The 17,862-nt window shown below is 39.4% G+C and overlaps 1 protein-coding gene and 1 long non-coding RNA gene across 2 annotated transcripts in view; one reads left to right on the top strand and one right to left on the bottom strand.

Annotated features, from left to right (window-relative positions):
* LOC107998121 (zinc finger protein 395) overlaps positions 1–17,862 on the bottom strand; it is an 88,331-nt gene that overhangs the window by 43,332 nt on the left and 27,137 nt on the right. The window contains exon 2 of the mRNA XM_017057176.3: positions 5,472–5,632. Within this exon, the coding sequence (XP_016912665.1) occupies positions 5,472–5,632 (161 nt within the window). The remainder of the gene's footprint in view (positions 1–5,471; positions 5,633–17,862) is intronic.
* LOC133665815 (uncharacterized) lies at positions 8,077–10,259 on the top strand. Its single transcript, XR_009829190.1, has 2 exons — positions 8,077–8,291; positions 8,531–10,259. It is a non-coding gene; the product is annotated as an uncharacterized LOC133665815 (long non-coding RNA).

Here is a 17,862-nt window from a genome sequence, read left to right as displayed (position 1 = left end):
ATTTTAGAATACGCTAAACAATTTTTAAGTTAAATGAGATAAATTCTATATCGTGATGATAAAACGTTATTAACCTCGAAACCTTCAAAAGAAAGAATAACATTAAAATCAATATTTCGATCGTCGTCGATTGATGATTGAACGTAGGTTACCGAACATAACCTTAAACTTGAAAAGAGGAAAAATTAAAATCGAATATTCAACTACAGAAAATATTAACGATCGGTTAAATGATTAATGTAAGAGATCGAAAACGTAATAAGTAGTCACGGATTCGAAGAGAATCGTTTGCAGTTTCGTTACACGAGAGAGAAACACAGTGTTGCACAATTTACAAAGTTGCAGTGGCAATCGCCGCAGAGGGGCAGAATGGTCTCGCGTGCACGATTGCGTGTGAAAGGCCAAACAGGGCCACCGTTCGTTCTACGAAACGAGGCTACACGGTGAAAGAAGAAGCTACTCTTACATCGTTTGTTTTTCCATGGGCGAAAGCTGCTTCGTTGTAATTTCGAAATTTTATCGGCGAGACCGACCATGCATCATGAAGTTGCCTCTTGTTAGGAATAGTTCGAGCGGAAGAAATTTTCGAGGATGACGTTACTGTGAAAGGAGAATGGCTGGATCTATAGGGAATTTCGTTGGAGTCACCGAGTATTTTTGTTGGTTATATCGATACTATACTACATATACTATATAACTAACTTCGCTTGGCTCGTTATATATTCCGTAACACGAAATGTGGGTAATAAAAGTGAGTTAGTTTGTTTTAAATATACAATATAATGGTATATATGCGATGGTATACACGAAACATTATTTTATAAGAAAATTCTAATTTTTCTTTCTTTTTTTTTTTGCTATAATATAATAACCAAATTTCTCAAACGAACGAATTTGATATTTTTTGTTTTACAATTATCGAGAACGTGAGAACGTTTTTGAATGTGAAAATTAACATTGTAATTTATCGAAATAGAAACGTAATTACACATATATACCTACTTATTTTTATGACATCGCTCTAATTACAAATCATTTATACGTAAAATAAACACTAAAGATATTACAGACCGACAGTTCCAGTGTTAAAAAATAAAAAAAAAAGCGAATAAATAAAATTACGAAGAAATAGAAATAAATCGAATCTAACTCGTAGCAACTGTTAGACCGTGTCTACCGTATCTACTATTAACTACTTTTTAAAACTCGAATAAATGTTTTATTCATTTTTTTCACCGCAAGAAACGAGATTTTTCCTCGAGTCCTTAAATTAATAGCAGCAACGATCCTAAACCACAGCCTACCACCACCGGTCGATCGAGACCGACACGCATCCAACAAAAGCAATCGGAGAAAATCCGCTCGAAGGAGCAACTTTGTTCAACCTTCGAAAGGCCAGTCACACCGCTGATGAATTTCGCTTTAGCGAGGGATCCTTGGCCGGCGTGCAAGGTCTTCGCCAAAGCGGAGGCCCGCTTTCGTCATCGATACGCCCATCGTGATTCGAAAGGCATCCGATTTCTCGCGTGTGTGACCTCTCCTTTCACGTGGGGCAGGTCGTGCCATGGCCAGGTGCAGCCAAAAACAGAGGCCGTCTACCTGCGTGCCTTCGCCCTCGGCTACCGGACGTTGCACCTCCTCCTCCTCCTCCTCCTCCTCCTCCGCCTCCTCTCCTCTCCTCTCCTCTTTTCTCCTCTCTCCTCTCTTCTCTCCGCAACCAGGCGGTGGGCTCCAACTCGTCCTTTGTGAGGAGGATCTCTTCGTCGAGGCCTCGGTCGTGCACGACTACGCCCAAAGGGGGAAAAGAGGAGGGAGAGGGGAGGGAAGAAAGAAAAAAAAAAGAAGAAGAAGGAAAAGTCGAAGTCTCGGGGTCGTTGCCATCGTGAAACAGTCGTTCCACCCTTCTGTCAGAGGGGAGACGATTATAGGGGAAGGGGAGAGGGGAGAGAAAGAAAGTCTTCTCTCTATGACCAAAAAGATGCAGTAGGTAGGTAGATGAAAACGGTGGGTTTCGGAACCACTCAAAGACGAGAAGCCATGGAGGCAGAGAGAGAATATTCCTTTGCAGTGAATAATTCTCTTCCTCGATGGGGGGATTTAATGTTATAATTCGTATTATTGTACGATTCTCAATGAATATATATATATATTATAAATTTAATACACATAAAAAAATCCAACGATAATTTGATTTATCTTGGCAGGAATTTTTATTATTGGATCGGTATATATATATTAAACATAATATACATTATTTTCGTTCGATTGGTTGGTGGAAAGAAAATTATCTACGAGCGCATTAATATTCTTAGCTTTTAATAGTGTCTCTTGAAAGGAGCTTCTTCTACTATCCATCCCCATATAGCGAAGATTCATCGCAAGGAAACGATTCAACGTTCATTATTCAACCTTTAAAAGCCTTGGCTTATCCTCCGCGAAGAACGTTTGAAGAGCGTCTCGACGATTAAACTCGTCTCGCGGCGGTCGTGTCGCGCCATAAAAATGAAATTACGATTTTGTAACGCTAGAGAGACGACGGTTGTTGTTTCACAGTTCCCCGGTCCTAAATCATAAAATTTACCGCTACGCTCGACAATTGTGCAGTTTAGATTCACCTTTGTGTACGATATACCTGAAACGGACATTTAGGGGATACCATATTGTCGAGGACAAATCTGTTCGACGTCATTGTCTTCGAATGTTTTCTTTCACGGTGTGTTTATTTTATTTTTATTTTTATGGAGCATGAAAAGTTAAATTTAGGGGCATCGGTGGCCCATAATAGTTGTCAGCAATGAAGTTTTCATTAGACAGGATATATAAATATCCTTCGATTTATTGCTTCAGCTGCGAGAAGACGCGAGGAGAGGATTAAAAATTTTCAAGAATTTGGGACGAATGCTATTCGCGTAAATAATTAAATTTTTATAACGAAACATATTTCAGAAATATTTCTCCTTTTCAAAAAATCAAACCTCCATTCCAACCTCCAAAATTATCCTCATCCTAAAAATTACCGAAACCGTAGATCCCTAAAGAAATAAATTTGACAAACTCGAAAATCCAAAATCTCGAATATCGAAATATTAAAAAATCGTCCAACGATCTCCGAGTCGAAATTCTAAGTAAGAAAAAATTAGAAAAAAAAAAGAAATCGGAAAAAAGAAAGAAAATACGACATCCTGCTGGACAAAAATTGCCCTTGGAAGGGTCAAAGCTCTCCCCCAAGGTAGAAATTCCGCGTTGGTCGGGTCCCACGAAACGCGTCCTCCCCCAGCCGTGGTCGAATCGCGACGGTTGGATCGGATTCCAGAATGTTTCACGAGGGTTGGAGAGGAGAGACAGAGAGAGAGAGAGAGAGAGAGGGCACTTGGACGACTGCGTGCGGTGGAAAGGCCGAGGGACAGGTGTCCGGCGAGGGTGCGTTCACGGTCTAACGATCGGGAACCAGACGCCTTTTAACGCTCTCCCCTCGTTGCAACGTGTGGGTGCGCGCAGCTTTTTTCGAATTAGGAGGATACCTTCGATTTTTAGACCGGCGTGGGTGTGGGTATATAGGGTGAGGCACGTAAAACCCCGAAACGACTCGATATTCCCAGAGACAATAGCGGCGCGACGATCGATTAGTTTCGAGAATTGTTGTATAACATTTGAAAAATTCGAGTAGATAGATTAAAGAGGAGTGTAAATACGTTGGAATGCTAGGTTAATGGTGGGATGCGTCAATAATGCGCGTGACAAAATTTTTCGAAAACGAATTTGAAAACGAGTATGTTTTCAAGTAGCCACTAGTGGCGCTGGTGTCGTCGAATGTTGTTAAATAATATGACGGATAATAATTCGTAATATTTTCGTGAATTATATTCAAAAATACTCGACCATATCGATAAATAATATTTCAAAACATTTATTTCCAAAGATATTACCCTTTTCCAAAAAAAAAAAAAGAAAAAAAAGAGAATGTTAATGGTCGAGGTTGAAGTATTTATAGGAAGCCGATCATTTATTTTAAACTTATTTTGTATTTTTACGATATAGAAAACGTGCAAAAAAATTTCAAGATCGCTATGGTTATATTCGCACAGGTTTTGAATATGTATAAACGTAATTTACATTTCTAGCTAATTCCAATGACTGCGGTCATTCGGACAAAGATATTAGCATAATTATAAATTTATGGAAAACATGTGAATTTTTTTACTATCCACCTATCCCATTATCTTATCGTTATTATTAATACTTTGTAAACGATTTTAATTAGATGTCTCGTTAAATCTTAAAATTAGAATTTTTAAAAAATAAAATAAATAAATAAATAAATAAATAAATATATGTATATAAATTAAACTTCGACACCTCGAAGAGATAACATTTTTTTCCATAACATTAAAAAATATTATTAATCGTTCCTCTTCGTACGAATCACCCTGTATACACGTGTATACCGATGATTAAATGCGTGTATGCAGGCTCACACGTGTCCACGCTAAATCTAGCGAAGAAGGGTCTAGTTGGAAGCGGGCAGAATTTTTCGAAGGGAGGCTGCTGACACTCGCACACGGTTACGAAATATATCGTTTTTACGATCTCTTCGAGTCAACGAAAGCGCCCTGGATTTAAAAACATTCTTTTTCCTTTTCTTTTCTTTCCTTTTCTTTTTTTCTTCTTCTTCTTCGAAACCCATTAATGTTTGTGACGAGCTTTTTACGCGAGTTTTAAAATCGTATTTTCTTCTTTTTCTCGACAAGGTCTCGTTAGGTAAGGATTGACGAGGATTACGAGAATTAAAATTAGTACTCACGATCCGGTTTACGTTCCAGTGGAAGGGTGGGTAAGGAAGGAATCTTCCGTTGGCTTCGGAGTTGCAGGATTTTTGGTGAATTTTTGGAATTCTCGAGGACGGAAAGGACCTATTGATGTTGATCTCGAGTTAGCCGACGTGTTCGTCAACGATTCGTCGCGAATCATATAATCAAGTTTTTTGCCTCTTGCGAGTAGACTGCAGAATATATTCGAAAATACATTATGCAAAATATTTTGAGCAGGAAATTTTTATCGAAAGGACCAAGGAAATAAGAACTTGACACATTGGACGCGAATTTCCCTGCGACGCGTACGGTCACGGATCTTTTCCCCCCAAGAAATACGTGCAAAAGAATTTTCAAGGATTTCTCTTTCTATTAACTATATCACTCGCTCAATACACGTAATATCTTTTTCGAATTTCGTTTTGAGTTACTTTTTATACCAAAAAATGTGTATATTTTATCCTTTTCGATTTTTTAATACGACGACACGCGTCGTCGAAGGAAAATTCGCCGAATTTTGTTCGAAACGCAGAATTTGAACGCAATTATCTTTCTTCCATTCCGTTTTCACATTTTCGTTTAATTTTGCACAAATGGGACGAAGATCCGCAGTCTACTTACTTAGTACCGGTTATAAACGAACTGGATGGATCAAATACTTACCCAATCACGTGTGGCACGTCGATGGAATGGGAGGATGCTCGCTTTCGATCACCTGCCATATCAGCGAGCCTAGCGAAATCTGTGTCCTGATCGGCCAGCCGTGCGCTCTTACGCGACTCCAGCAACCTGACCTCGTCTATACGCTTGGTCAGCCTCATCGTCTGCAAACAAGATAAGCTCGTCAGATGGAAAGAAAAATTTCCGATTTATTATTACCAATTTTTAAATTTACGATTTTTTAAATTTAAATACTCGATTCCTTCCACAGAGAAAGGAGAGTGCTTAGAAGTAGTAGAGGATCGAAATTGTAATCCGTTGATTCCAGCTGACAAAATTAGATAATTTTCAGTATTCATTTAAATTGTTATAAATTTTAAAACTGGCGCTTACGAATATCCGTGATCGATTTTAACGGATTTAGTAAATTTAGTCGCATTTGGTAAAGTTTCTCGAAACGAAATCGATCGAACAAATTTTTCTTTCGAAAAGAAAGCAATCCAACTCAAACTTTCGATTCGACGGTTTGTCCTAGAAAAACTGGAAAAAAATCGCCTATCCCCTTTATTATTCATTTCTATTTGCACGAATCAGTGAACTCGTTGAAAAAGGCGGGAAAATGAAACGGGTTCGAATTTGCGATCGGCGATATTATCCGGTTCTCGAAAAATCCGTTCTCCACGCTGAAAGAGTCATAAAGAGGATGCGGAGAAACGATGTTGCCCGCGATTCCGAGTTGGAAGGAATGGCGTTGAACGGTTCTGGTGGATGGAGGAGGAGTCGAGTCGTGTCGAGTAGGGAAAGGAGGAGGGAATAAAAGGGGAATAAAATTGCGAATGCAGGCTGACGCAACCCGCGCATGAATAACATGTGTCTCCCGGGGCTGTTCGGCTCCTTGCGCGGGAATGCTGTTACTCGCGAGCCGAGTAATTAAGAGGAAGTAATCACCGCAACGAGATTATGCGCCACGGTTGATCCAAAGAGGCCTCCCCTCCCCTCCCTGCTGTCCTTCGAAATTTTCAATCTTTCTCCCGAGGATCGGGTTCTGGACGTCGTTCTTCGAGAAGAGAAGGAAAAAACGGAGAAGGAGGAGGAGAATTTTTGAAGAGTGTGTCTTACTTTTTTAAAAACCTCTCTCGAGAGAGGTGGAATTTGTTCGGATAATTCATAAAAAAAAAAGGGAAGCGCATGTTGAATTCATTTTGAATATTCATCGTTACGTTATTATTTATGAAATAATTATATCTCTTTAAAACGGAATAAAACAAAGACCGGATAATTATCCGGGTTGGAGGATTACCAAAGCGTTCTTGCACAATTGTAATAATATTACCACAGGGAAATTTAAAGAATCGAGGGGAACGTATACGAGCCATTGTTGCGAATACAGATTATTATTTAATTTAGGATTGTGAAAGAGAGAAAATTTAATCCGATTTAAAGAAGAGAAAGGTAAGAAGTCGATAAGAAGGAAATTATCGATAAGAATACCGCGAGAAAATATATACAATGATTTTAATTGAGAAAATTCCTCGTCGAGTGGTTCATGAGTAGAAAAAGAGCGACAAAGATGGCGGAGATCGAGCACAATCACTTCGAAACTTCCTTTGGAACAATCACCAATCGGAATAAAATATGGCGATTGATGGTTAAATGGAGCGTATAGATCAAACGAATTCTAATTAACACATTCTAATTAACATCCAAAAAAGAAAATTCTGATAATTAATTGGTATTTAAACATTGTAATTTATAAGCGAACGGTACGTTACCCCGATCACGAGTAGGAAAATGAGATCGGCGGAACGAGCCGGTGGCGATTTCTTTTTCCTCCTGAAGAAATATATCAGTTTGAAAAATACCCGGTACTGTTATACCAGATACTCGTTTAACGATGCCTTCCTGGCCTGAGAATGTTTTTAGTTCCCCCGTTCGCTTGCCAGAGGGAGCAGTGAACGAGAAATTCTTACACGGGCGCACTACTATTCTCCACAATTTTTAATTCAACGAGGAATCTAATTTCTGAGGTGAAATCAACTTCAAAGAAAGAGAAATTTTTTTAAACGCATCCGGATTAATTCCGGATCGATCATCTTTTATCCACTTCTCTTTCCAATTCCATAAGCTTACTTAGGAAAAATATCATTCCCTCCTACCGCCATAATCCAATCCTACGCCGACAACCAGATCCACCAATCGACTGCGAAAAGATTCACAACGAGAAAGGAGGCAAGAGAGGAGCGGTGTAAATGCTTAGAAAAAAAAAGAAAAACGGCTTGAAAATTCCGCACCGGCGAAACTGCGCGTCCGCCTTGCAAAAGGAAGAAAGGAAGAGCAGCGTATCCGGAAACGTTGAACTTGGACTCGCGCGCAGAAAACTATCGGAACCGAGGCGGCGGATCTATTTACCCGTGGCAACGTCGTCATTATATTCGCATTATCGTGGCCTCTGGTCGGCCGAGCTCGCAAGCCTTCTCCCGCTCTCCCCCCCTCCCATTCGAAAAACCGTTCACAACCGTGGGTATTTCGAATTTATTCGCCTCTCCCCTCCCCCAGCCGGTGCGCGCGCTCATAATTGCATCGAACCGGCTGATATAGAGGCCGCAACGAGCACGGAAACAGGATCCACTTGGCACACAGGCCTCGTAGGATTCCGTTCCGGGGAGATATATACGTGTGCGAACAGGAGAGTTGGAGAAATAATATTAGACGATAATTCGAGGATAAGAGGAGGAGATGCAAAGAGGAAAGACGCCCACGGGAGGATATCGTAACATGGATGCGAGCTGTTGGTGGAGAAGTTAGAATCGGTGGATTTTTAAGGTTAGATGGAGAATCGGGTGGGCGGCCATGTTGGCTGTCCTCGTCAATTGCTGGGACAGAGAGAGAGAGAGAGATATTTGAATAGGAATATATTTAACACCTTCCAAGTTAAATGGAACAACTTTTCGTTCTTCAAATCAATTTTTTCGATTCATCGAAAAAATCATCGATCGATACTTTTATTTATCTATATACTGATACGTAATTTTAATTACTTTTATCATTATCATTTCTTTCAGGTGGGCAAAGGATACCTCTAAATGCAACTACCGTATGATGGGTCACGGTTTAAGACTCGTTATCTTTTCGAGGTTGGATATCGCCGTTGCCGGCTCGAAATGGGACCCTGATTCTCCATCGGCTTGTTATATAATTTTGATCCCCCGACCGGTGACCGAGATAGGAATCACGCGTCGGTGAATTCGACGTGTAAATATAATACACCGACGTAACGAATGTCACGCACGTCGTCGGTGTCCCAACTCGGGACAATTTTCTCTCTCTCTCTCTTTTGTTCCCTCTCTTTGTTCCTCGCGCACAACATACAGACATTACCGTTATAATTCGATTTCGAGTCAGTTCAATTACGAAGCGGACGACGTAACAACGTCTGAATTACAAGCTGTCGAGACCCTAGGGTTCCCCAGAATCGATGGAACGAACGTTAACAGACGAAATCGAAATGAAGAAAGGGGGAAAAAGAAGAGAGAGAGAGATAGAATGTTATATGCACGTCAGAAGCTTGGCTCTTTGGCGTCCCACCTACTCTCAGCTGTTAAAATACGTATATATTTACGTCTGTAAACGCAGCTGCCAGACGCTTTTTCGAGGTTTATCTACGACGTGCTAGTCGAAAACCATTTCTTCTCTCTTTCTCTCTATTTTTTTCTCTCATTCTTTATCGGCCAGACGCTGTTCATTAACCCGTCGTTTTTCGGACCTCCTCGTGAATGGAACCCCTTTTTCGTGCACGCGTGCTGGGAATCGACTGCACAGCCTTTTAGGCACGATCCAAACGGTCTGTCTTCCGTGCGGGGGAGGGCACCAGTTTTGTGCGTTTGGTAGATTTTTTTTCTTTTTTTTTTTTTGTTTTTTTTTGGAGGATTTTCAACGCCCCCGAGATTGGAGGAACGAAACTTTGAGAATTTGGGAATCTCGTTGGGAAAAACATCTTTTGGGAGGCGTTGAAGTCTAATATCTCGTACTAGCTTTTTTATATTTATATAGGGCTTGAATATAATAATTCATCCAAGTTTATTACGCGAATTAGCACGCACTTTATCTTTTGCTCGATGTTGGACGAATGACTTCTTCCTAGTCGCTGGAAGCACGGGATTGGCAAATTCATTGAAATATTCAATTTGCAGAGGTGAGATTGGTCATAGAAAACGATCGTCTTGTAATCATCCTCGCGCAGAATTAATTACCGTGATGAAAGAGTGACTGGTTAACTAAGAATTCGAATAAACTTGAATTGAGCATTTATTATATATACAGCTACTATAATTGATTCGCTTTTCATGTAACTTCGACCGTTTGTTGACAATACGATTATCTGCTTTTATTATTATTACGTTTCGAGCGAAATAAATTATCGAAATAACTTATTCGTAAAATTTAATCGTTAAATTTTGCCCATCACTGTCCCCGATCGGTGTTCGAATTACGCGCGGTTGAAAGTTCAAGAAAATCAAAAATAATGCCGAATTTTGCAGCGCTGCCCGTGCTGCAATTGCAAAAGGCCTATTGAAAAAATAAAATTCGCGTGCAATTTCAGGATCTCTATCTATATTGCAACGTTCGAGGTTTGTTCAATTTTGAAGAATAAGAAATTGACTTCCTCGCTTCTAATCTATCGAGGAGCGAAGCAAAAGCGTGACGCGGAAAATAGACAGATGTGTTAGACCGCGCGCGTAGAGAGAATGTTATGATGTAACACAATAAATATTTCCCAAGGTTGCAGCAGCAGAAGCAGCATCTGCCGATCTTCGTCTATCCTTTGTTTCCTTTTCCTCTTGTTCCTTTTGTAATTAATCATGGGTCAGAGATCCGGGGTTACTTGTTCACAGATATTATTAAGGTTAAAAGATTCCTTCGTTCTTTCTTCGGGGAAAAGAAGAAAAAAATCTATCCGATCTTTCGCAGCGAATATATACGCGCCTCGATACGTATGTTTATTTTCTGCGCAGTATTCACGAAAGTAAAACAAATCGATCGAGTTGGAGATTCATCGTTCGACCGGAGGCGGCGACAACTTCAGTTCAAAAGGTCACTCCTCGCTAGGTCAGAAATTTTTGCGGAATCATATCCAACGACGCGATTATCCGTTCCAATTCGCTCCTTATACGATTCTTATCCCACACTTACATTTACACCGATAATCCTGTAATATAATACAAAAAAAAAAAATGAATAAAACCAATCCATACCGGTCTCCACACCACGCTTCACGTTCTCGACTCGTCCATCGCGATGATCACGCTGTTGATTAAAATTTAATCGTAATCGAATATACCAGATCTCGAGATCGATTTTTTCCAAAATGCGAAAACGAACGGATAAAAATACGATATGTGAAAAGTACATGGAACAGGAGGTGAAATTTCACGCGTATCCAAAATCTCGTTCGAACGATATATATATATTTAAATTATGTATGCATATATATATATACGTATATATGTGACGATCGATTAATCAAAGATCGGCCCCCGTCAACCATTCGATCGAGCGTCGCGACACGGTTCTGGGACCACAACTACCATTCCGTATCCATGCGCCGATTTACGATTCCGTGTAATTGCGAAAGACCTTAACGTCCGATAAAAGCCCCTTCCCTCCTGCCACATGTTTTCACGCGGCGTGGAACGTGTAACGCGTATGTGTATTGTATATTATATGTACAGAGAGAGGGGCGTTCAAGGCCGACAAGGCTGACACCGATTAAACATTAGGAAAGCGGAACAGAAAGAGGAAAGGGAAGAAAATCTTCTCGAGTTCCTCCTTTCAATTATTATAACATCTTTAACGGTGATTAACCATCGTTAATATTCGTTAACATTAAATAATGTTAGGACGAGGATATCTTTTCAGAGATTTTGATATCGAAAAATACGATATTGTGGATTTAGACTCTTTATTCAATCTCTTTCGAGTATTACTTAAGTTAATAACGAAGATGAAATATTAACCGATACCTGTTGCATCGATAATGGAACGGACTTGAGAGGATTTGATAATCGTCACTCGCGCGAAATTATGTTATATATTGATATTCGCTTTGTTAGTGATTTTACAACGATGATGTTGCGCCATTCAGGGATCTTATATTTTAAATACGGATTACATCATTACGAATCTCTTATCTCTCTGAAATATGAAATAGCATAATCAATGTTAAATCGCAGCTCTCGTCGACTGTCTCTCGTCAACGGGTTTTTTAATAATAATGCATGTTAAAGCTGACAAGCTTGGAATTCTAAAGTCGAAAATATTTATCGATGAATCTATCGGTTGTGTAAAGACGCGCCAGAGCAAACAATCGCGAACGTCAAAGTAATATCGCTACATCAATGAAAATTCTTTTTTCACGTTCGCGTTCGCGATTGTGGCGACAAACGAGCGTGCGTGCCATCGATCGTTGCCCAATCACGCGAACGTGTCCTCGCGAATATTCATTTCGTGGATATGCACTCGACATCACGAATAACCAAACTCATCGAAAATATAACCACCATTCGAAAGTTTTCGCAATCCTTCGCATCCTTTCTTAAATAAATCTTCGATTCGATTGCAATTGACGCGAGACATAACCGACATAACCTGTATCCGACATATTAAAACGTAAATCTTCGATTCGCTCGCAAGAAAATTGACACGAGACACCGACATAACCTAAATCCGACAAATTACAAAAATTGCCGTCGAAAATATAACCACCATTCGATTTTCTCGAAAGTTTTCGCAATCCTTCGCATCCTTTCTCAAGTAAATCCTCGATTCGTTTGCAGTTGACACGAGACACCGACATAACCTGTATCCGATATACTAAAAGGTAAATTTTCGATTCGTTTGCAAGAAAATTGACACGAGATATCGATAACCGATATTACAAAACATATTACGTTCTCATCAAAAAAATATAACCACCATTCGATTTTCTCGAAAATTTTCACAATCCTTTCTTTTCTTCGAGTTAAATCTTCGATTCGTTTGCAAGAAACTTGACATAACGACGATATAACCTGTATCCGATATATAACAAAAACGTATTCATAATAATAATTAAAAGTTCGAGCAGTGGGCAAATATCTCACGAAACAAGTCGAACAGAACGAACCGTGCTGAAAACGATTACTCTTTTCGTTTATCGAAAGTCGATACAGGATAGCCGACGGTCGGCCTTTTTTCCGCTTGAACTCTTTCACCTTCGTGTGGCTCGGCTTAAAGGCCAGCGAGAGGACGGAAGAACGTTCAAAGGTCACACGCAGGGGGGGCGATTAAGCGGGGGAAGGGGGGGAGAGGCAGACACGAAGGAAGAGATGAAACGGCGGTGGAAAGGAGGAAATCCATGAAAAACTGAGAAGAGGGGGGAAAGGCAGAGAGAGAGAGTGAGAAAGGAGGTTGGAAGAGGAAGTACGCTCGAGGTCGGCATGCTCTACGCCTGTGAGCCACGTGCGCTGCACTCGAGAGCGCACTTTCACCGACCACTTTCAAATTTCTCTCCCCTCCACTGCCACTCTCGGCTCAGGCATTTTTCCCCTCCCCGTCAGGCTTATTCCTATCCGTTTATCCGAAACGGGATACGGCGATGATGTAGGCGAGCGTATCTTTTCCCATTCGTCGCGGTTTTTCCACTTTTGGTCCCTTGAAACACGACGATTCTCGAAAGGTCAGACACCCTATCGAAGTAGTCACTCTTACCGAATTCTTGCGTCAATGATTCGACGACAACGACGATTTTCATATGCGCAATGGGAACGGCAGGCAAGGTGCATGGCTGGTATTTGTGCTGGATGTTTGAACGAAAATTTGGCTTGAACGAATAATAAGAAAATGGGTGAAAGTTTGCACTAAGAGAGGTAATATTAGGTTTTTATCTGGACAATAATTTTATTTCAAATTTTATCTTACATTTAATATATAATTCGTGTAATTTAAGATTAAACTTAAATTAACGCATCTACTTGGAATTCTTTTCTTCCTTCCTTTTTTCTTTTTTTTTCTTCTTTTTATAGAAGACATATAAAATTTACATGTAAATTTTCGAGGCAGTGAGTGTATATAGGCATGTGGATATCGGTTTTAAAAACCGAATTGCGTAACGATTGTTAGATAACGATTGTTAGAAGCAGAAATCTCGTGACGCCACGATTCAAACGAGAATTAATCAAACGCGGAACGTGGTTTCGGTGAAACGGAAATTTTGTTAGTTCTTTGGACGTGAAGAAAGTGGGCGCGTCAAATTTGTTCGATCCTCGCGAGTGTTTCGGTTATGTTTCGAAGGTAATTTTAAAAGAGTCGTGATTACCGAAGTTTTTAAATTTTTTTTTTTTCCTAACGAATTCTTCGTACTTTTGAATAATTGAAACTTTCATTATTGAAATGCTCTATTGTATACGGATATTCCCCTGTCTAAACGACTATTCCATCGTTCCATTTCCTTCATTAAATTAAAAACGCGCGTTAATACCATTGTGCGATTATGACATCAAAGAGAAAACGTGTGATGCCATCGTGTAATTAAACCGGAGATATTTGACGTTGTTTAAAAACTTTGCAAAAAAAAAAAAATAAAAAAGTATAACACCGAATTAACGTTAATTTCAAGATATTTCCTTCGTCTAAAATTCAGCATTCAAATTCTTTCCTTCACGCACACTTCCACTTCCTCGCTTTCCTTCCTCTATCGTCTTTTTTCCTTTCCTTTCCTTTCCTTTGATTCCGCAACGACACGGTTAATCGACGCGGTTTAAGAGAGGAAGAATCGTAATCGAAATGTCGAACGTTCTCGAGAGAATTACTCGGGTCGAGGAGGACCAACGGTGGTTTGCGGCTGTGGAACGTTGCGAAACGCGATGCCGGGTGAAAGTGCATTCGCTTCATTTCACAAGGTATAGCGCACTCTCTTGGACGCCGAATCGGTGAAGAGTTTCGCGAGCAGCACGACCAACGCTCGAATGCGAGCGCGTGTCGCAACCAACGTTGATTTTTGTTGGCCAACACGAAATTCGCTTGTGTAACTCGTAAAAAAAAAATATATATAAATATAAAAACACCATTGGATGGGCTTTTGGACGGATTTCGTTGAATTCTGTTATTCGTTAGTGTTCGCAATTCGTTACCGTGCCGTGGAATTTTTCATCGTGCGGCTGTGTAATGCTCGATGAATGGCGAGTGGGATTGGGGAAGGGAGAGAGATTCGAATTAAAGAGGATATCGCGATCGATCGCGTAAAATTGAAAATGGAACGAGCGTGGGATAGATAGAGGGTTTTTTTAATTTCAAACATTCAAAAATTTTTTAATGCTTTTTGATAAATTCGAGAACTTGTAATTTAACAATCCGATCTAGTCGGATATTTTGGAAGTCGGAATATTTAATTAGTTCTTTCTGAAAATTTGAAATTTTAAAATTTTAAAATTTACTAAATATTCTCGAAGAATCTGTGCACGTATCGATCATTTTATTCCAGAATCCGCTCGATTGCTGGTGGATTCGCTTAGGGCGAAGTAATTTGTTTAAAAACGTGTAAATATTCGCGGAAAACTCGATTGATCGTAAGATAGAAACGAAGAAATCTATGAATCATTGAAAGAGTTATTATCCAACTACATGATCAATGTAGCAAAGTGTCATTATATTAATAAAAATTGCCATTTTCAAGCAGCTGTTACGTCACGAAACTAGAGTTACATCAACGATTACTTGCATACGCGAAACACATCAGATGTAATCGAGGTTCAATTATATTAGAGATAATTGTTAGGTTTCACGGAGAAACAGTTCGAATGAATTGTTTACGTCATCATACTAGCATCCATTATCCAGCTATATATCCATTTATCTTTTCGAGAAAATTCGAACGTTCACACTGTTCAAAATATGCGAAAGTATATAATCGATTATTAAGAATTTATAATGATCATCCATGATTTTACGAAGTTGACGATTAGCTCGAAAAAAAAAGAAAAAAAAAAGAAAAAATTTTACCCAAATGCCATGGGTAAAAGCATGCTATGAATTTATAATATTTTTTTACATGATGACATTTTCAACAAATGCTTGATGACCTTTAAATGACATGCAATCACATTTAACTGACGTCATAGGGAAAAAAATACAAACGAGACACGTTTCAAATAATCAAAAAAGTATTTAGTACAGATATTATATAAAAAGCAGTTTGATGCTTTGCAAATGAAGTCGCGACGACTTCCGACGCAGCGAACGAAAATGTATAATGGAGAGGTGTAATACAACGATCGACGTTCAAAATTTTATAAAATTGTCCGAGCAATGTTCCCTAAATAATACAAAATTCGAACACACCCACATTTAAACATACTTTTTGAAATATACTCTCTCCCATAAATATATTTAACATACGATTGATGAGTCACAAGTAAAATTATTCCTTTTACAATTTTTCTACGAAATCAAAGAAAAGTTCACAGTTTTGTTATAAAATAAATCGTGAACAAAAAAACGACGCGCTCAACGTACGATCAAAATAATTTCTTTCAACAAAAATATTCTTTTCCACAAAAAAAAAAATACACTCGTCTATGAAATCGATCAAAAAAAATATTAGGGAATAATTGTCAACAGCAAAGACGAGGCGATCGCAGGACCCGGCGATTGTCGTTGCCCCTGAAATTCTGCAATCCGCCGAGTCTCGCCAGATATTTCGCCTCGTATCGTTTTATCGAGCCATAAAATTCTTAATCGATCAACAAAACGTCTCGAATGCGCACGTGCGCATGCGTCCGCGTTTCGTACGTACGCGTTAAATTTTTTCCTTGGCGATCTCTCGTGTGTGCACGTTCGATACCATTTTCGACGCGCGGTTGTTAATCGCGATGGAACGCGAGATCGACGAGACCAATATACGGTGGTCAAGGTCTTTCCGGGTTTGCAAGTGTATTTTGAACGGCTTGAACGAAAACAGGAAAGGGAAGCCGCATTCCGTCCGAACAATGATAACTGTAAACGCGACTCGGACGAATAAAGCCATATCCCCCTCCTCTCCCCTTTGAGGATTATTCGATTATTCCTATTCGTGAAAGAGACCTTATACGTTGGTTTTTCCCGTATCCATTTCCACGTGCTGAATATGGTAATTTCTACGAACGAGATTTGTGTTAAGAGGACACGGTGTACAGATGGCGTTGCTTCTACGCGAGTTTGAGAAGTGAGGTTATATATTAGATTTATTTCGTGCGAGAATGTTGCTCGATCAAAGTGGTTTTATTTATTTATTTATTATAAAAGATGGTTATTATAAAATGCTGTTTAAGGGGCAGAGAGAATAAAGTGATTTTCTTTAAAATTAGAAACGTAAAATTGCTATGAGAATGTGCGGAGAGGACGATTGATATTCTTCGATGAATTGCCGATGTGCAAAGCGTCATTTTCCAATAGAAAATGTATTTTCATTGTATCTGTATATAAAGAATTTCATAAATATATTCCGTACGCGATAATCTATACACAGCAATAAGAGTTCAACTCAAAGTTTCCGTATCTGTACAGCAATAAATTAAATCTATTCGTAGTAAGTTGTAATCTCGACATTCCTCGACAGCTGAGCTGTCGATATCGTACCTAAAGCGCGATAAATCACCAATTAAACCCCCGATAAACGTCGATTATCAATAAAAATTCGAAACAAGGAAAGGTGGTTCACAATTTTCAGAATTTATCTGAATGATTGAAATGATTCACGGACGAGTTGGCCGGACCAAGCAGCAATCTAAGAATATTTATTCGACGCACGATTCATCAGAGATCCCACGCGTTTTCTCGAACGTAGGCGACTTCCACCAGGCATTTTCTTCGGTCGTGGTCTGTGGAAATTTTTATTAGGGCCAGGCGAGAAAGTAAAAAATTCGCGCGAAATTAAATTGAATTAAATTTAGAGATCTTTGTTGTACATATTATTCCTTTATTATGTGAAATTGAAAATATATATATATATATTACAATTGATTCAAATTTTTTTTTAATCAATTATCATTACAGAAGAGGAATTCGCGCTGTTGAGAAGAGAGAAATGAGCGGAGCTCGTAGGTGCGACCGGCTCGTGTCGCCATTGTTACATTAAGACACGGTTGTTATTCATAATCGAGCATAGTTTGAACACCTGCGCGGACACCTTAGTTGCAATCACGAAAGGTCAACGCGAAACTGGTGTACACCTGTTTCTCGACAACCGTGAACGTAGTAGTGTCCACTCGAATCCCCGTTCCTTTGTGATTGAATTTTTGAATTGTCACGTGGAAAAAGGAAAAGGAAAAAAAAGAATCGTCGTAGACGATTGAGAAAAGATTCGTCGAAATTTTCTCTAAGT

Source organism: Apis cerana, linkage group LG3 (genome assembly GCF_029169275.1).
Source record: "Apis cerana isolate GH-2021 linkage group LG3, AcerK_1.0, whole genome shotgun sequence".
NCBI classification, from domain to species: domain Eukaryota; kingdom Metazoa; phylum Arthropoda; class Insecta; order Hymenoptera; family Apidae; genus Apis; species Apis cerana.
Note: the sequence above shows the minus strand (reverse complement) of the source record. Positions and strands in the feature narration are given on the sequence as shown.